Raw genomic sequence first — 20,605 nt, forward strand, 5'->3', positions numbered from 1 at the left:
GCCTCACATAGGAAGACAATCCTGACCTCTCCCCTCTCTGGGCCCCAAGAGACTTTTCCCACATTAGCATATTTATGAAAGTAGATAAAACATCTTATTTATCAATGTTACCTAACTAATTCTGATTCAGCCACGACACGATAGAGAAGCTAGCATCTCTCCTGTTCCTCTGCAGTTCCTGTGACTTGACAAACTATATTTTCTAGATGTTTCTCTGCTACACGCTACTGTCCATGTGCTGCGATCCCTCGAACTACCTTCGACTAGCTCTGGTCTTATTGCTGTTGTGATGGTATCTGAACCTGGATGGATTGTTTTTCACCCATGTTATGTCACTGCTGTTGGACCACACGTGCGACTGCCCTGGTAGAGGATAACCTTGCTGTTACATTCTGTCCTCTGGTTAGCTAGCTAGCTAGCTGGTGTCATGTTGTTGTTGTGAACTCTATTGGATTGGCTCTAACAACCATAATGCTCTATGCTGTTGTTGTTTCTTCTGTTGCTCTATTCCATGTATACGGTGCATTCGGAAAGTATTCAGACCCTCTTCACTTCTTCCACATTTTGTTACGTTACAGCCTTATTCTAAAAAAAAAAAAAAAATCCTACACACAATGCCCGATAATGACAAAGCAAAAACATATATATATTTTTAATTTTAGCAAATGTAAAAAAAAATATAAACAGAATTACATAAGTATTCAGACCCTTTTCAGACTTGAAATGGAGCTCAGGTTAATCCTGTTTCCATTGATCATCCTTGAGATGTTGCTACAACTTGATTGGAGTCCACCTGTGGCAAATTCAATTGATTGGACATGATTTGGAAAGGCACACACACCTGTCTATATAAGGTCCCACATTTGACAGTGCATGTCAGAGCAAAAAAACGAGCCAGAAGGACAACCATCTCTGCAGCACTCCACCAATCAGGCCTTTAGTGTCGAGTGGCCAGATGGAAGCCACTCCTCAGTAAAAGGCACATGACAGCCCGCCTGGAGTTTGCCAAAAAAAGTGCCTAAAGGACTCTCAGACCGTGAGAAACAAGATTGTGGAAAAAGTCAAAGGGTCTGAATAATTTCCAAATGCACTGTGGGGCCCCAGTTAAACCAGGGCCCATCGTAGCACTATGTAGGGAATAGAGTGCCATTTAGGAGACAGCCTCTTACTATCCCTGTGCTGTCCAACAACAATCTGTACTACTACTGGTCCCTACACTGTCCCACAAACAGTGGTCCTTACTCTGTCCCAAAGACTCTATAGCTAGCTATTCTGCTACTGGTCCCTACTCTGTCCCAAAGACTGTATAGCTAGCTATTCTGCTATTGGTCCATACGCTGTCCATAGCCAGCTATTCTTCAACTGGTCTGTGGTGTGTGAATAGCTATCCTAGCTTCTTCTGCTGGTACAATTTATTATGTAGTTAGTCCCTGCTCTGTCAGAGTAGCTAGCTGTTCCATGTAGTTAGTCCCTGCTCTGTCAGAGTAGCTAGTTGTTCCATGTAGTTAGTCCCTAATCTGTCAGAGTAGCTAGCTGTTCCATGTAGTTAGTCCCTGCTCGGTCAGAGTAGCTAGCTGTTCCATGTAGTTAGTCACTGCTCTGTCAGAGTAGCTAGCTGTTCCATTTTGTTAGTCCCTGCTCTGTCAGAGTAGTTAGCTGTTCCATGTAGTTTGTCCCTGCTCTGTCAGAGTAGCTAGCTGTTACATGTAGTTAGTCCCTGCTCTGTCGGAGTAGCTAGTTGTTCCATGTAGTTAGTCCCTGCTCTGTCAGAGTAGCTAGTTGTTCCATGTAGTTACCCCCTGCTCTGTCAGAGTAGCTAGCTGTTCCATGTAGTTAGTCCCTGCTCTGTCAGAGTAGCTAGTTGTTCCATGTAGTTAGTCCCTGCTCTGTCAGAGTAGCTAGCTGTTCCATGTAGTTAGTCCCTGCTCTGTCAGAGTAGCTAGTTGTTCCATGTAGTTAGTCCCTGCTCCGTCAGAGTAGCTAGTTGTTCCATGTAGTTAGTCCCTGCTCTGTCAGAGTAGCTAGCTGTTCCATGTAGTTAGTCCCTGCTCGGTCAGAGTAGCTAGCTGTTCCATGTAGTTAGTCACTGCTCTGTCAGAGTAGCTAGCTGTTCCATTTAGTTAGTCCCTGCTCTGTCAGAGTAGTTAGCTGTTCCATGTAGTTTGTCCCTGCTCTGTCAGAGTAGCTAGCTGTTCCATGTAGTTAGTCCCTGCTCTGTCAGAGTAGCTAGTTGTTCCATGTAGTTAGTCCCTGCTCTGTCAGAGTAGCTAGCTGTTCCATGTAGTTAGTCCCTGCTCTGTCAGAGTAGCTAGTTGTTCCATGTAGTTACCCCATGCTCTGTCAGAGTAGCTAGCTGTTCCATTTAGTTAGTCCCTGCTCTGTCAGAGTAGCTAGTTGTTCCATGTAGTTACCCCCTGCTCTGTCAGAGTAGCTAGCTGTTCCATGTAGTTAGTCCCTGCTCTGTCAGAGTAGCTAGTTGTTCCATGTAGTTAGTCCCTGCTCTGTCAGAGTAGCTAGCTGTTCCATGTAGTTAGTCCCTGCTCTGTCAGAGTAGCTAGTTGTTCCATGTAGTTAGTCCCTGCTCTGTCAGAGTAGCTAGTTGTTCCATGTAGTTAGTCCCTGCTCAGTCAGAGTAGCTAGCTGTTCCATGAAGTTAGTCCCTGCTCTGTCAGAGTAGCTAGTTGTTCCATGTAGTTAGTCCCTGCTCTGTCAGAGTAGCTAGTTGTTCCATGTAGTTACCCCCTGCTCTGTCAGAGTAGCTAGCTGTTTCATGTAGTTAGTCCCTGCTCTGTCAGAGTAGCTAGTTGTTCCATGTAGTTAGTCCCTGCTCTGTCAGAGTAGCTAGTTGTTCCATGTAGTTACCCCCTGCTCTGTCAGAGTAGCTAGCTGTTTCATGTAGTTAGTCCCTGCTCTGTCAGAGTAGCTAGTTGTTCCATGTAGTTAGTCCCTGCTCTGTCAGAGTAGCTAGCTGTTCCATGTAGTTAGTCCCTGCTCTGTCAGAGTAGATAGTTGTTCCATGTAGTTAGTCCCTGCTCTGTCAGAGTAGCTAGTTGTTACATGTAGTTAGTCCCTGCTCTGTCAGAGTAGCTAGCTGTTCCATGTAGTTAGTCCCTGCTCTGTCAGAGTAGATAGTTGTTCCATGTAGTTAGTCCCTGCTCTGTCAGAGTAGCTAGTTGTTACATGTAGTTAGTCCCTGCTCTGTCAGAGTAGCTAGTTGTTCCATGTAGTTAGTCCCTGCTCTGTCAGAGTAGCTAGTTGTTCCATGTAGTTAGTCTCTGCTTTGTCAGAGTAGCCAGCTGTTCCATGTAGTTAGTCCGTAATCTATCAGAGTAACTAGCTGTCCCATGTAGTTAGTCCCTGCTCTGTCAGAGTAGCTAGCTGTTCCATGTAGTTAGTCCCTGCTCTGTCAGAGTAGCTAGCTGTTCCATGTAGTTATTTCCTGCTCTGTCAGAGTAGCTAGCTGTCCCATGTAGTTAGTCCCTGCTCTGTCAGAGTAGCTAGGTGTTCCATGTAGTTAGTCCCTGCTCTGTCAGAGTAGCTAGCTGTTCCATGTAGTTAGTCCCTGCTCTATCAGAGTAACTAGCTGTCCCATGTAGTTAGTCCCTGCTCTGTCAGAGTAGCTAGCTGTCCCATGTAGTTAGTCCCTGCTCTGTCAGAGTAGCTAGCTGTTGCATGTAGTTAGTCCCTGCTCTTTCAGAGTGGACAAACTCAACATGATGGCTGCCAAGAGAGCAGATACAATATAGTATAGTTTGTTGTGGTGAAGAGTGATACAGGGAGGGATGTAGATGTGTGGGTGATGCAGGGAGGGGGTAGAGGAGATGTGTGGGTGATGTGTGGGTGGTGCCGGGAGGGAGGTAGAGGACATGTGTGGGTGATGTGTGGGTGGTGCCGGGAGGGAGGTAGAGGAGATGTGTGGGTGATGTGTGGGTGGTGCCGGGAGGGAGGTAGAGGACATGTGTGGGTGATGTGTGGGTGGTGCCGGGAGGGAGGTAGAGGAGATGTGTGGGTGATGCAGGGAGGGAGGTAGATGAGATGTGTGGGTGATGCAGGGAGGGGGGTAGATGAGATGTGTGGGTGATGCAGGGAGGGAGGTAGAGAAGATGTGTGGGTGATGTGTGGGTGATGCAGGGAAGGGGGTAGAGGAGATGTGTGGGTGATGCAGGGAGGGAGGTAGAGGAGATGTGTGGGTTATGAAGGGAGGGGGGTAGAGGATATGTGTGGGTGATGCAGGGAGGGAGGTAGAGGAGATGTGTGGGTGATGAAGGGGGGGGGTAGAGGAGATGTGTGGGTGATGCAGGGCGGGGGGTAGAGGAGATGTGTGGGTGATGCAGGGAGGGAGGTAGAGAAGATGTGTGGGTGATGTGTGGGTGATGCAGGGAAGGGGGTAGAGGAGATGTGTGGGTGATGCAGGGAGGGAGGTAGAGGAGATGTGTGGGTGATGAAGGGGGGGGGTAGAGGAGATGTGTGGGTGATGCAGGGCGGGGGGTAGAGGAGATGTGTGGGTGATCGAGAAAGAAGGAAGGCAGGGAGTTGGTGTTGAACCAGAGGAATATTTTATTGCTGTTGTTATTTGGGGCAGTTAGCGTTAGCATCACACTGTGGGGGGAGCTGGCTGCGACAGATGTGCTGTATGTGGCTGAGAGAGAGAGAGAGAGAGAGAGAGAGAGAGAGAGAGAGAGAGAGAGAGACAGATACAGAGACAGAGACAGAGACAGAGACAGAGACGCAGAGAGAGAAAGAGAATGAGAGAGAAGGAAGAGGGAGAGAAAGTCTGAGATGAAAAAAGAGCGCAAGAGAGGTAGCGGCCAGCTAACAGACATGAGTGTGTAGAGCCTGCAAACATGCCAGAGCAGAACTAAGGCCTGAGAGCCAGCCATGAGAACCAGCCCTGAGAACCAGCCCTGAGACCCAGACCTGAGAACCAGCCCCGAGAACCAGCCCCGAGAGACAGCCCTGAGAACCAGCCCTGAGAACCAGCCCTGAGAGTCAGCCCTGAGAACCATCCCTGAGAGACAGCCCTGAGAACCAGCCCTGAGAGACAGCCCTGAAAACTAGCCCTGAGAGACAGCCCTGAGAACCAGCCCTGAGAACCAGCCCTGAGAACCAGCCCTGAGAGACAGCCCTGAGAACCAGCCCTGAGAACCAGCCCTGAGAGACAGCCCTGAGAGACAGCCCTGAGAACCAGCCCTGAGAACCAGCCCTAAGAGACAGCCCTGAGAATCAGTCCTGAGAGTCAGCCCTGCGAACCAGCCCTGAGAACCAGCCCTGAGAACCAGCCCTGAGAGACAGCCCTGAGAACCAGCCCTGAGAGACAGCCCTGAGAGATGGGATTCTACGCTGTCATGAACTGCCTCCCTCCCTCTGATGAAAAAATGATCAGTAATCAATAAGATATAATAATTAGAGATATAATTGTTGCAAAGCAGGGGCGTCTCTATCATGCCTTGAAGAGGAGGGTGAAGCTTATTGGAAGGCAGGGGCCTCTCTATCACACTTTGAAGAAGAGTGTGAAGCTTATTGGAAGGCAGGGGCCTCTCTATCACACTTTGAAGAAGAGGGTGAAGCTTATTGGAAGGCAGGGGCCTCTCTATCACACTTTGAAGAAGAGGGTGAAGCTTATTGGAAGGCAGGGGCCTCTCTATCACACTTTGAAGAAGAGGGTGAAGCTTATTGGAAGGCAGGGGCCTCTCTATCACACTTTGAAGAACAGGGTGAAGCTTATTGGAAGGCAGGGGCCTCTCTATCACACTTTGAAGAAGAGGGTGAAGCTTATTGGAAGGCAGGGGCCTCTCTATCACACTTTGAAGAACAGGGTGAAGCTTATTGGAAGGCAGGGGCCTCTCTATCACACTTTGAAGAAGAGGGTGAAGCTTATTGGAAGGCAGGGGCCTCTCTATCACACTTTGAAGAACAGGGTGAAGCTTATTGGAAGGCAGGGGCCTCTCTATCACACTTTGAAGAAGAGGGTGAAGCTTATTGGAAGGCAGGGGCCTCTCTATCACACTTTGAAGAGGATTATGAAGCCGGCCCACAGACACTGATCTAAGGTTTGGTTGTAAATTTCCAGTGTAACTTTATGTTTGAAGTGCTTCGAAGTGCTTCGAGGGGGAGTGAGCAAGTTTACATTTCGGGTATAAACGTAAAGAATCGGACCACAGTCCAACGTCTCTTATCTCTAACCTCACCTCAGCTGCTGGTACGCCCTCTGGAGGATGACAGCGTAACAACACTTCCTGGTTCAATGAGACTTCCTTCCCAATTGGTTCCTCCTCAAAGTTCTTCCTCAGGTCTGAAAAAGGTGGGAAAACATGAAAATCATTACAACATGAAATAAACTGTTTTATTTAAGATTTATATATATATATATCCATTGAGGTCAGAATACCTCTTCTATAAGTGACCTGGAACATGTAAAACAAACCCCGCCCCCATCAAAACACAACAACAACAACAAAAATCATGAGAAACATGAAACAGCTGCATAAGGCTCCTGGCAGTCATAGAACATGTCTTTCTGTTGAGACAAGGCAGTTAGCTGCTAAACTGCTCCAAGGGCGTGGCAAATACACTACTTTACCAAAAGTGGACACCCGCTCATCGAACACCTATATTTTAAAATCATTGGCATTAATACGGAGTTGACCCCCCTTTGCTGCTATAACAGCCTCCACTCTTCTGGGAAGGCTTTCCACTAGATGATGGAACATTGCTGCTATAACAGCCTCCACTCTTCTGGAAAGGCTTTCCACTAGATGTTGGAACATTGCTGTGAGGACTTGCTTCCATTCAGCCACAAGAGCATTAGTGAGGTTGGGTACTGATGTTGGGGGTGATGAGGCCTGTCTCGCATTCGGCGTTCCGATTCATCCCAAAGGTGTTCAATGGGGTTGAGGTCAGGGCTCTGTGCAGGCCAGTCAAGTTCTTCCACACCGAACTTGACAAACCATTTCTGTATGTACTTCGCTTTGTGCACGGGGGCATTGTCATGCTGAAACAGGAAAGGGCCTTCCCCAAACTGTTCCCACAAAGTTGGAGGAACAGAATCATCTAGAATTTCCTTTAAAGTACAAAAGGGAAACTAAATATAGGTTGTATTTACAATGGTGTTTGTTCTTCACTGGTTGCCCTTGGGGCAACAGGTCACACATCTTGCTGCTGTGATGTCACACTGTGATATTTCACCCAGTAGATATGGGAGTTTATCAAAATTGGATTTGTTTTCGAATTCTTTGTGGATCTCTCTCTCTCTGTCTCTCTCTCTCTCTTTCTCTCTCTGTCTCTCTCTGTCTCTCTCTGTCTCTCTCTATGTCTGTCTGTCTGTCTCTCTCTCTCTCTCTGTGTCTCTCTCTGTCTCTCTCTCTCTCCGTGTCTCTCTCCGTGTCTCTCTCTCTCTCTCTCTCTCTCTCTCTGAGAAGGATCGATAACACACCATGTGGCTGCATTACACCCTGCCTGGCTGGTTTAGGATGGTGTGTGTGTGTGTGTGTGTGTGTGTGTGTGTGTGTGTGTGTGTGTGTCTAGGCATCAACAGAAACCAATCACATTACCACCCTGCAGAGAGGGCTTGGAGCGGACACATTAACACTGAGGTTGTGTCCTAAACTGCACCCTATTCCCTATGAAGTGCACTGGGCTCTGTTCGAAAGTAGTGCACTATATAGGGCATATGGTGTCATGTGGGACACCGCCAAGACCTCCAACTTGCTTGTCTGCCTGAGAGGCTGTCTGCCTGAGAGGCTGTCTGCCTGGGAGGCTGTCTGTCTGGGAGGCTGTCTGTCTGGGAGGCTGTCTGCCTGAGAGGTTGTCTGTCTGGGAGGCTGTCTGCCTGAGAGGTTGTCTGCCTGAGAGGCTGTCTGCCTGGGAGGCTGTCTGCCTGAGAGGCTGTCTGCCTGGGAGGCTGTCTGCCTGGGAGGCTGTCTGCTTGAGAGGCTGTCTGCCTGGGAGGCTGTCTGCCTGAGAGGCTGTCTGCCTGGGAGGCTGTCTGCCTGGGAGGCTGTCTGCCTGAGAGGCTGTCTGCCTGAGAGGCTTCTTTTCTGCCTGCCTGGGAGGCTTCTTGTCTGCCTGCCTGTCTGCCTGCCTGTCTGTCTGCCTGTCTACCTGCCTGTCTACCTGCCTGTCTGCCTGTCTACCTGCCTGTCTACCTGCCTGCCTGCCTGTCTGCCTGCCTGTCTGTCTGCCTGTCTACCTGCCTGTCTACCTGCCTGTCTGCCTGTCTACCTGCCTGTCTACCTGCCTGCCTGCCTGTCTGCCTGCCTGTCTGTCTGCCTGTCTACCTGCCTGTCTACCTGCCTGTCTGCCTGTCTACCTGCCTGTCTACCCGCCTGTCTGCCTGTCTGCCTGTCTGTCTGCCTGTCTGCCTGCCTGTCTACCCGCCTTTTCTGCCTGTCTGCCTGTCTCTCTGCCTGTCTACCTGCCTGTCTACCTGCCTGTCTGCCTGTCTACCTGCCTGTCTACCCGCCTGTCTGCCTGTCTACCTGCCTGTCTGCCTGCCTGTCTACCCGCCTGTCTGCCTGTCTACCTGCCTGTCTGCCTGTCTACCTGCCTGTCTACCCGCCTGTCTGCCTGTCTACCTGCCTGTCTGCCTGCCTGTCTACCCGCCTGTCTGCCTGTCTACCTGCCTGTCTACCTGCCTGTCTACCCGCCTGTCTGCCTGTCTACCTGCCTGTCTACCTGCATGTCTACCTGTCTGCCTGTCTGTCTGCCTGGGGCTCCACATTACAACCTCTCCATCCAGCTGAAGACACTCTGGATTGGCTGATATTGAGGAAGGAACACATGGAAATGTGGTGATGGTTTAAGTTTGAAGGGATTCCAAAAAAGTCATTTTGGGAATGTGCTCGAGGGTTTAGGTCTCAGTGAAGGTTATTATTATGGTTCATTAAACCTCCTCCAGTAGGTTATTGGGTTGAGATATCCATGATGGTATTGACCTCCAGTTGTGACTCACAATGTGTTACTATCCTCATGTCTCTCTCTCTCTCTCTCTCTCTCTAAGAGTATGTCTAATACCATCCTCTCTCTCTCTCCCTCTCTCTAAGGGTATGTCTATTACCATCCTGTCTCCCTCTCTCTCTCTCTCTCTCTCTCCCTCTCTCTAAGGGTATGTCTATTACCATCCTCTCTCTCTCTCTCTCTAAGGGTATGTCTAATACCATCCTCTCTCTCTCTACCTATCTCTAAGAGTATGTCTATTACCATCCTGTCTCCCTCTCTCTCTCCCTCTCTCTAAGGGTATGTCTATTACCATCCTGTCTCTCTCTCTCTCTAAGGGTATGTCTAATACCCTCCTCTCTCTCTCTCTCTGTGAGGGTTAATCTGCTACCCTCCTGTCTCTCTCTCTGTGAGGCTCAATCTGTTCACCCCCTGTTGCTCTCTATAAGGGAATGTCTGTCCCTCCCGTCTCTCTCTCTCTCTGTGAGGATACGGTCCTCTCTGTTCTGTTCCTCTCTGTTCTGTTCTGTTCCTCTCTGTTCTGTTCTGTTCCTCTCTGGTCTGTTCTGTTCCTCTCTGTTCTGTTCTGTTCCTCTCTGTTCCTCTCTGGTCTGTTCTGTTCCTCTCTGGTCTGTTCTGTTCCTCTCTGGTCTGTTCTGTTCCTCTCTGGTCTGTTCTGTTCCTCTCTGTTCTGTTCTGTTCCTCTCTGGTCTGTTCTGTTCCTCTCTGGTCTGTTCTGTTCCTCTCTGGTCTGTTCTGTTCCTCTCTGGTCTGTTCTGTTGCTCTCTGTTCTGTTCTGTTCCTCTCTGGTCTGTTCTGTTCCTCTCTGTTCTGTTCTGTTCTGTTCCTCTCTGGTCTGTTCTGTTCCTCTCTGGTCTGTTCTGTTCCTCTCTGGTCTGTTCTGTTCCTCTCTGGTCTGTTCCGTTCCTCTCTGGTCTGTTCTGTTCCTCTCTGGTCTGTTCTGTTCCTCTCTGTTCTGTTCTGTTCCTCTCTGGTCTGTTCTGTTCCTCTCTGTTCTGTTCTGTTCCTCTCTGGTCTGTTCTGTTCCTCTCTGGTCTGTTCTGTTCCTCTCTGTTCTGTTCTGTTCCTCTCTGTTCTGTTCTGTTCCTCTCTGGTCTGTTCTGTTCCTCTCTGTTCTGTTCTGTTCCTCTCTGGTCTGTTCTGTTCCTCTCTGGTCTGTTCTGTTCCTCTCTGGTCTGTTCTGTTCCTCTCTGTTCTGTTCTGTTCCTCTCTGGTCTGTTCTGTTCCTCTCTGGTCTGTTCTGTTCCTCTCTGTTCTGTTCTGTTCCTCTCTGTTCTGTTCTGTTCCTCTCTGTTCTGTTCTGTTCCTCTCTGGTCTGTTCTGTTTGGAATAATGCATAGTTTTGTATTTAAGGGCTTTATTGGCACAGGAAACATACGTTAACATTGCCAAAGCAAAGGGTTTAGAAAATTAACAGAAGAGAAATAAATAATAAACAGTAAACATTACACTCACACAGGTTCCACAATAATAAAGACATTTCAAATGGCATATTATACACTGCTCAAAACAATAAAGGGAACACTGAAATAATGTATAGTATATAGCTATGTAGCCATGTATATAGCTATGTAGCCATGTATATTGTATATAGCTATGTAGCCATGTATATTGTATATAGCTATGTAGCCATGTATATAGCTATGTAGCCATGTATATAGCTATGTAGCCATGTATATAGCTATGTAGCCATGTATATTGTATATAGCCATGTATATAGCTATGTAGCCATGTATATTGTATATAGCTATGTAGCCATGTATATTGTATATAGCCATGTATATAGCTATGTAGCCATGTATATTGTATATAGCTATGTAGCCATGTATATTGTATATAGCTATGTAGCCATGTATGTTGTATATAGCTATGTAGCCATGTAGATTGTATATAGCCATGTATATAGCTATGTAGCCATGTATATTGTATATAGCTATGTAGCCATGTATATTGTATATAGCTATGTAGCCATGTATATTGTATATAGCTATGTAGCCATGTATATTGTATATAGCCATGTATATAGCTATGTAGCCATGTATATTGTATATAGCTATGTAGCCATGTATATTGTATATAGCTATGTAGCCATGTATGTTGTATATAGCCATGTATATAGCTATGTAGCCATGTATATTGTATATAGCTATGTAGCCATGTATATTGTATATAGCTATGTAGCCATGTATATAGCTATATAGCCATGTATATAGCTATGTAGCCATGTATATAGCTATGTGGCCATGTATATAGCTATGTAGCCATGTATATTGTATATAGCTATGTAGCCATGTATATAGCTATGTAGCCATGTATATTGTATATAGCTATGTAGCCATGTATATTGTATATAGCTATGTAGCCATGTATATTGTATATAGCTATGTATCCATGTATATAGCTATGTAGCCATGTATATTGTATATAGCTATGTAGCCATGTATATTGTATATAGCTATGTAGCCATGTATATTGTATATAGCTATGTAGCCATGTATATAGCTATGTAGCCATGTATATTGTATATAGCTATGTAGCTATGTAGCCAGCATCAATGCCTTCCTCTTGCAGGAACTGCTGACACACTCCAGCCACATGAGGTCTAGCATGGTCTTGCATTAGGAGGAACCCAGGGCCAACCGCACCAGCATATGGTCTCACAAGGGGTCTGAGGATCTCATCTCGGTACCTAATGGCAGTCAGGCTACCTCTGGCGAGCACATGGAGGGCTGTGCGGCCCCCCAAAGAAATGCCACCCCACACCATGACTGACCCACCGCCAAACCGGTCATGATGGAGGATGTTGCAGGCAGCAGAACGTTCTCCACGGCATCTCCAGACTCTGTCACGTCTGTCACATGTGCTCAGTGTGAACCTGCTTTCATCTGAGAAGAGCACAATTTGAAGAGCGAATTTGCCAATCTTGGTGTTCTCTGGCAAATGCCAAACGTCCTGCACGGTGTTGGGCTGTAAGCACAACCCCCACCTGTGGACGTCGGGCCCTCATACCACCCTCATGGAGTCTGTTTCTGACCGTTTGAGCAGACACATGCACATTTGTGGCCTGCTGGAGGTCATTTTGCAGGGCTCTGGCAGTGCTCCTCCTGCTCCTCCTTGCACAAAGGAGGAGGTAGCGGTCCTGCTGCTGGGTTGTTGCCCTCCTACGGCCTCCTCCACGTCTCCTGATGTACTGGCCTGTCTCCTGGTAGCGCCTCCATGCTCTGGACACTACGCTGACAGACACAGCAAACCTTCTTGCCACAGCTCGCATTGATGTGCCATCCTGGATGAGCTGCACTACCTGAGCCACTTGTGTGGGTTGTAGACTCTGTCTCATGCTACCACTAGAGTGAAATCACCGCCAGCATTCAAAAGTGACCAAAACATCAGCCAGGAAGCATAGGAACTGAGAAGTGGTCTGTGGTCACCACCTGCAGAACCACTCCTTTATTGGGGGATGTCTTGCTAATTGCCTATAATTTCCACCTCTTGTCTATTCCATTTGCACAACAGCATGTGAAATTTATTGTCAATCAGTGTTGCTTCCAACGTGGACAGTTCGATTTCACAGAAGTGTGATTGACTTGGAGTTACATTGTGTTTTTTAAGTGTTCCATTTATTTTTTTGAGCAGTATATATATATATATATATATATATATACAGCGTTGTAACGATGTGCAAATAGTTAAAGTACAAAAGGTAAAATAAATAAACATAAATATGGGTTGAAGTTACAATGATCTTTGTTCTTCACTGGTTGCCCTTTTCTTGTGGCAACACATATTGTTGCTGTGATGTCACACGGTGGAATTTCACCCAGTAGATATGGGAGTTTATCAAACTTGGATTTGTTTTCAAATTCTTTGTGGGTGTGTGTAATCTGAGGGAAATATGTGTCTCCAATACGTTCATACATTTGGCAGGAGGTTAGGAAGTGCAGCTCAGTTTCCACCTCATTTTGTGGGCAGTGAGCACATAGCTTGTCTTCTCTTGAGAGCCAGTTCTGTCTACGGTGGCCATTCTCAATTGCAAGGCCATGCTCACTGAGTCTGTACATAGTCAAAGCTTTCCTTAAGTTTGGGCCAGTCACAGTGGACAGGTATTCTGCCGCTGTGTACTCTCTGTTTAGGGCCAAACAGCATTCTCGTTTAATCAGTTTCTTTGTTAATTCTTTCCAATGTGTCAAGTAATTATCTTTTTGTTTTTCTAATGATTGGGTCTAATTGTGTTGCCGATCTGGGGCTCTGTGGGGTGTGTTTGTGTTTGTGAACAGAGCCCCAGGAGTAGTTTGCTTAGGGGACTCTTTTCCAGGTTCATCTCTCTGTAGGTGATGGCTTTATTATGGGAGGTTTGGGAATCGCTTCCTTTTAGGTGGTTGTAGAATTTAACAGCTCTTTTCTGGATTTTGATAATTTGTGGGTATCGGCCTAATTCTGCTCTGCATGCATTATTTGGTGTTCTACGTTGTACACAGAGGACATTTTTGCAGAATTCTGCATGCAGAGTCTCGATTTGGTGTTTGTCACATTTTGTGAATTCATGGTTGGTGAGCAGAACCCATAGCTCACAACCATGAAGGGCAATGGGCTCTATGACTGATTCAAGTATTTTTAGCCAGATCCTAATTGGTATGTCAAATTTTATGTTCCTTTTGATGGCATAGAAGGCCCTTCTTGCCTTGTCTCTCAGATCGTTTACAGCTCTGTGGAAGTTACCTGTGGATCTGATGTTTAGGCATAGATATGTATAGTTGTTTGTGTGTTCCAGGGCAACAGTGTCTAGATGGAATTTGTATTTGTGTTGTCTTGGCAGCTGGACCTTTTTTGGAGCACCATTATTTTGATCTTACTGAGATTTACTGTCAGGGCCCAAGTCCATCAGTTTGTATAGCAGACCCTCATGTCAAATTGAGTCAAAAGAGTTTTTGAAGTCAACAAAGCATGAGAAGACTTTGCCTTTGTTTTGGTTTGTTTCTTTGTGTTTCTTTGGGTGTGCAGGGTGAATATGTGGTCTGTTATATGATAATTTGGTAAAAGGTCCTGTAGTTCATTCGATGTAATTGGAGAATTCAGTGGGTTCTGCGAGTCTTTAATAGTTGATTCAAAAATGTGGATTTGATCATGTATATGGTTTTGCTGTTTGTTCTTTGTTATAGAGCCGAAAAGATTGGAGAAGTGGTTTACCCATACATCTCCATTTTGGATAGATAATTCTTCGTGTTGTTGTTTATTTAGTGTTTTCCAATTTTCCCAGAAGGGGTTAGATTCTATGGATTCTTCAGTTACATTGAGCTGATATCTGACGTGCTGTTCCTTCTTTTTCCGTAGTGTATTTCTGTATTGTTTTAGTGACTGACCATAGTGAAGGCGTAGACTCAGGTTTTCTGGGTCTTTATGTTTTTGGTTGGACAGGTTCCTCAACTTCTTTCTTAGGTTTTTGCATTCTTCATCCAACCATTTGTCATTGTTGTTCATTTTCTTAAGTTGTCTGCTTGAAATGTTTTGATAGGGAAGCTGAGAGGTCAAATATACTGTTTAGGTTTTCTGCTGCCAAGTTTACACCTTCACTATTACAGTGGAATGTTTTGTCTGGGAAGTTGTCTCAAGGGGAATTAATTTGTTGTTGCCTAATTGTTTTTTGGTAGATTTCCACACTAGTTTCCTTCCATCTATAGCATTTCTTAATAATATTCAGTTCCTTTGGCTTTGATGCCTCATGATTGAGGATTGCTCTGTTCAAGTAGACTGTGATTTTACACTGATCTGATAGGGGTGTTGGTGGACTGACTGTGAACGCTCTGAGAGACTCTGGGTTGAGGTCAGTGATAAAGTAGACCACAGTACTACTTCAAATCAATGAGCTGTAAGAGTACCTACCATAGAAGTTTCCTCGTAGTCTACTATTGACTTTGTACAGACCCAGCGAGCGTAGAAGTTGTGACCCATTTTTGTTGGTGGTTTTGTCATAGTTATGTCTTATTTGTAAGGGAATACTGTCACCCAATGTATTTGATGGAGTCTGGGTTCCTGCTCTTTTTCCTGCTCAGACCGTGTATTTTACAGGATTTGATAGTAACCGATTTGTGTTGTTCTCCATTACTGTAGGTGTGAGCAGAGCATGGTGAGCATCTGATTGATATACATACCTCTTAGGTTGCAGGTTGGGGTTTAGGGGGGTGTATTAGTGGGGGTTGGGCCTGTTGCTCTGTTCACAGCCTGGGCATATGTACAGCTGTCACTCTCTCTCCCTCCCTCTCTCTCTCCCTCTCTCCCTCTCTCTCCCTCTCTCTCCCTCCAGGTTAATCTCCAGGTTCATCTCTCATCACTTGCTCACTTTTGTTCTCCCTCTCTCTCTCCCTCTCCCCCCTCTCTCCCCCCCCCCCCCCCCACTCTCTACCTCTCGCTCTCTCTCTCTCTCTCACTCGCTCTCTCCCCCCCTCTCTATCTCTCTCTCCCTCCCTCTCCCTCTCCCCTCTCTGTCTCGCTCTCTCTCCCCCCTCTCTCTCTCTCCCTCCCTCTCTCTCTCTCTCTCTCTCTCTCTCTCCCTCCCTCCCTCCCTCTCTCTCTCTCTCTCTCCCTCACTCTCGTTCTCTCTCTCTCCCTCCCTCTCTCTCTTTCTCCCTCTCTCTCTCTCTCTCTCTCTCTCTCTGTCTCTCTCTGTCTCTCTCTGTCTCTCTCTCTCTCTCTCCCCTCTCTCTCTCTCTCTCTCTCTCTCTCTCTCTCTCTCCCTCTCCCCCCCCTCTCTCTCTGCCCCCCCCCCCTCTCTCTGCCCCCCCCTCTCTCTCTCTCTCTCTCTCGCTCTCTCTCTCTCACTCTCTCTCTCTCTCTCTCTCTCTCTCTCGCTCTCTCTCCCCCTCTCTCTCTCTCTCTCTCCCTCTCTCTCTCTCTCTCTCCCTCCCTATCTCTCTCTCTGTCTCTGTCTCTCTCTCTCTCTCTCTCTCTCTCTATCATATCCCTAGGCAGATTTGGCACTGCCTCACACTGCTAAATCTCCAGTCTGTTTTTATTCTCATCATAGATGTCATTGCTGATATATATATATATATATATATATATATATATATATATATATACATATATATATATATATATATATATATATATATATATATATATATATACAGTGCCTTGCGAAAGTATTCGGCCCCCTTGAACTTTGCGACCTTTTGCCACATTTCAGGCTTCAAACATAAAGATATAAAACTGTATTTTTTTGTGAAGAATCAACAACAAGTGGGACACAATCATGAAGTGGAACGACATTTATTGGATATTTCAAACTTTTTTAACAAATCAAAAACTGAAAAATTGGGCGTGCAAAATTATTCAGCCCCTTTACTTTCAGTGCAGCAAACTCTCTCCAGAAGTTCAGTGAGGATCTCTGAATGATCCAATGTTGACCTAAATGACTAATGAGGATAAATACAATCCACCTGTGTGTAATCAAGTCTCCGTATAAATGCACCTGCACTGTGATAGTCTCAGAGGTCCGTTAAAAGCGCAGAGAGCATCATGAAGAACAAGGAACACACCAGGCAGGTCCGAGATACTGTTGTGAAGAAGTTTAAAGCCGGATTTGGAGACAAAAATATTTCCCAAGCTTTAAACAACCCAAGGAGCACTGTGCAAGCGAAAATATTGAAATGGAAGGAGTATCAGACCACTGCAAATCTACCAAGACCTGGCCGTCCCTCTAAACTTTCAGCTCATACAAGGAGAAGACTGATCAGAGATGCAGCCAAGAGGCCCATGATCACTCTGGATGAACTGCAGAGATCTACAGCTGAGGTGGGAGACCCTGTCCATAGGACAACAATCAGTCGTATATTGCACAAATCTGGCCTTTATGGAAGAGTGGCAAGAAGAAAGCCATTTCTTAAAGATATCCATGAAAAGTGTAGTTTAAAGTTTGCCACAAGCCACCTGGGAGACACACCAAACATGTGGAAGAAGGTGTTCTGGTCAGATGAAACCAAAATTGAACTTTTCGGCAACAATGCAAAACGTTATGTTTGGCGTAAAAGCAACACAGCTGAACACACCACCCCCACTGTCAAACATGGTGGTGGCAGCATCATGGTTTGGGCCTGCTTTTCTTCAGCAGGGACAGGGAAGATGGTTAAAATTGATGGGAAGATGGATGGAGCCAAATACAGGACCATTCTGGAAGAAAACCTGATGGAGTCAGCAAAAGACCTGAGACTGGGACGGAGATCTATCTTCCAACAAGACAATGATCCAAAACATAAAGCAAAATCTACAATGGAATGGTTTAAAAATAAACATATCCAGGTGTTAGAATGGCCAAGTCAAAGTCCAGACCTGAATCCAATCGAGAATCTGTGGAAAGAACTGAAAACTGCTGTTCACAAATGCTCTCCATTCAACCTCACTGAGCTCGAGCTGTTTTGCAAGGAGGAATGGGAAAAAATGTCAGTCTCTCGATGTGCAAAACTGATAGAGACATACCCCAAGCGACTTACAGCTGTAATCGCAGCAAAAGGTGGCGCTACAAAGTATTAACTTAAGGGGGCTGAATAATTTTGCACGCCCAATTTTTACGTTTTTGATTTGTTAAAAAAGTTTGAAATATCCAATAAATGTCGTTCCACTTCATGATTGTGTCCCACTTGTTGTTGATTCTTCAGAAACAAATACAGTTGTATATCTTTATGTTTGAAGCCTGAAATGTGGCAAAAGGTCGCAAAGTTCAAGGGGGCCGAATACTTTCGCAAGGCACTGTATATATATATATATATATATATATATACTGTGGTGTAGATCATTATGTATGGATGCATCCCAAAAGGCATCCTATTCCTTTTGTAGTGCACTACGTTTGACCAAGGCCCATAGGGATCTGTACAAATGTAGTGCACTAAATAGGGAATAGGGTTCCATTTGTATTGTCTTTCCACAACATCATTCATTGAATCTTATTTCACATTATGTAGGAAAACATTGACGTGGCCTATGGGGCTATCTCTACTGTCAGACACCACTATGAGAGTGTCTTCTCTACAGGCTATCTCTACTGTCAGACACCACTATGAGAGTGTCTTCTCTACAGGCTATCTCTACTGTCAGACACCACTATGAGAGTGTCTTCTCTACAGGCTATCTCTACTGTCAGACACCACTATGAGAGTGTCTTCTCTACTGTCAGACACCACTATGATAATGTCTTCTCTACAGGCTATCTGTACTGTCAGACACCACTATGATAATGTCTTCTCTACAGGCTATCTCTACTGTCAGACACCACTATGAGAGTGTATTCTCTACAGGCTATCTCTACTGTCAGACACCACTATTAGAGTGTCTTCTCTACAGGCTATCTCTACTGTCAGACACCACTATGAGAGTGTCTTCTCTACAGGCTATCTCTACTGTCAGACACCACCATGAGAGTGTCTTCTCTACAGGCTATCTCTACTGTCAGACACCACTATGAGAGTGTCTTCTCTACAGGCTATCTCTACTGTCAGACACCACTATGAGAGTGTCTTCTCTACAGGCTATCTCTACTGTCAGACACCACTATGAGAGTGTCTTCTCTATAGGCTATCTCTACTGTCAGACACCACTATGAGAGTGTCTTCTCTACAGGCTATCTCTACTGTCAGACACCCCTATGAGAGTGTCTTCTCTACAGGCTATCTCTACTGTCAGACACCACTATGATAATGTCTTCTCTACAGGCTATCTCTACTGTCAGACACCACTATGATAATGTCTTCTCTACAGGCTATCTCTACTGTCAGACACCACTATGATAATGTCTTCTCTACAGGCTATCTCTACTGTCAGACACCACTATGAGAGTGTCTTCTCTACAGGCTATCTCTACTGTCAGACACCACTATGAGAGTGTCTTCTCTACAGGCTATCTCTACTGTCAGACACCACTATGAGAGTGTCTTCTCTACAGGCTATCTCTACTGTCAGACACCCCTATGAGAGTGTCTTCTCTACAGGCTATCTCTACTGTCAGACACCACTATGAGAGTGTCTTCTCTACAGGCTATCTCTACTGTCAGACACCACTATGATAATGTCTTCTCTACAGGCTATCTGTACTGTCAGACACCACTATGATAATGTCTTCTCTACAGGCTATCTCTACTGTCAGACACCACTATGAGAGTGTCTTCTCTACAGGCTATCTCTACTGTCAGACACCACTATTAGAGTGTCTTCTCTACAGGCTATCTCTACTGTCAGACACCACTATGATAGTGTCTTCTCTACAGGCTATCTCTACTGTCAGACACCCCTATGAGAGTGTCTTCTCTACAGGCTATCTCTACTGTCAGACACCACTATGAGAGTGTCTTCTCTACAGGCTATCTCTACTGTCAGACACCACTATGAGAGTGTCTTCTCTACAGGCTATCTCTACTGTCAGACACCACTATGAGAGTGTCTTCTCTACAGGCTATCTCTACTGTCAGACACCACTATGAGAGTGTCTTCTCTATAGGCTATCTCTACTGTCAGACACCACTATGAGAGTGTCTTCTCTACAGGCTATCTCTACTGTCAGACACCCCTATGAGAGTGTCTTCTCTACAGGCTATCTCTACTGTCAGACACCACTATGATAATGTCTTCTCTACAGGCTATCTCTACTGTCAGACACCACTATGATAATGTCTTCTCTACAGGCTATCTCTACTGTCAGACACCACTATGATAATGTCTTCTCTACAGGCTATCTCTACTGTCAGACACCACTATGAGAGTGTCTTCTCTACAGGCTATCTCTACTGTCAGACACCACTATGAGAGTGTCTTCTCTACAGGCTATCTCTACTGTCAGACACCACTATGAGAGTGTCTTCTCTACAGGCTATCTCTACTGTCAGACACCCCTATGAGAGTGTCTTCTCTACAGGCTATCTCTACTGTCAGACACCACTATGAGAGTGTCTTCTCTACAGGCTATCTCTACTGTCAGACACCACTATGATAATGTCTTCTCTACAGGCTATCTGTACTGTCAGACACCACTATGATAATGTCTTCTCTACAGGCTATCTCTACTGTCAGACACCACTATGAGAGTGTCTTCTCTACAGGCTATCTCTACTGTCAGACACCACTATTAGAGTGTCTTCTCTACAGGCTATCTCTACTGTCAGACACCACTATGATAGTGTCTTCTCTACAGGCTATCTCTACTGTCAGACACCCCTATGAGAGTGTCTTCTCTACAGGCTATCTCTACTGTCAGACACCACTATGAGAGTGTCTTCTCTACAGGCTATCTCTACTGTCAGACACCACTATGAGAGTGTCTTCTCTACAGGCTATCTCTACTGTCAGACACCACTATGAGAGTGTCTTCTCTACAGGCTATCTCTACTGTCAGACACCCCTATGAGAGTGTCTTCTCTACAGGCTATCTCTACTGTCAGACACCACTATGAGAGTGTCTTCTCTACAGGCTATCTCTACTGTCAGACACCACTATGATAATGTCTTCTCTACAGGCTATCTCTACTGTCAGACACCACTATGATAATGTCTTCTCTACAGGCTATCTCTACTGTCAGACACCACTATGAGAGTGTCTTCTCTACAGGCTATCTCTACTGTCAGACACCACTATTAGAGTGTCTTCTCTACAGGCTATCTCTACTATCAG

At 45.8% G+C, this 20,605-nt stretch overlaps 1 protein-coding gene across 1 annotated transcript in view; it reads right to left on the minus strand.

The window, feature by feature from the left end:
• LOC110513519 (netrin receptor UNC5A-like) overlaps window positions 1–20,605 on the minus strand; it is a 598,088-nt gene that overhangs the window by 182,214 nt on the left and 395,269 nt on the right. Inside the window, exon 4 of the mRNA XM_036943545.1 lies at window positions 6,189–6,292. Coding sequence (XP_036799440.1) covers window positions 6,189–6,292 — 104 coding nt within the window. The remainder of the gene's footprint in view (window positions 1–6,188; window positions 6,293–20,605) is intronic.

This window comes from Oncorhynchus mykiss, chromosome 14 (assembly GCF_013265735.2).
Source record: "Oncorhynchus mykiss isolate Arlee chromosome 14, USDA_OmykA_1.1, whole genome shotgun sequence".
Classification (NCBI taxonomy): domain Eukaryota; kingdom Metazoa; phylum Chordata; class Actinopteri; order Salmoniformes; family Salmonidae; genus Oncorhynchus; species Oncorhynchus mykiss.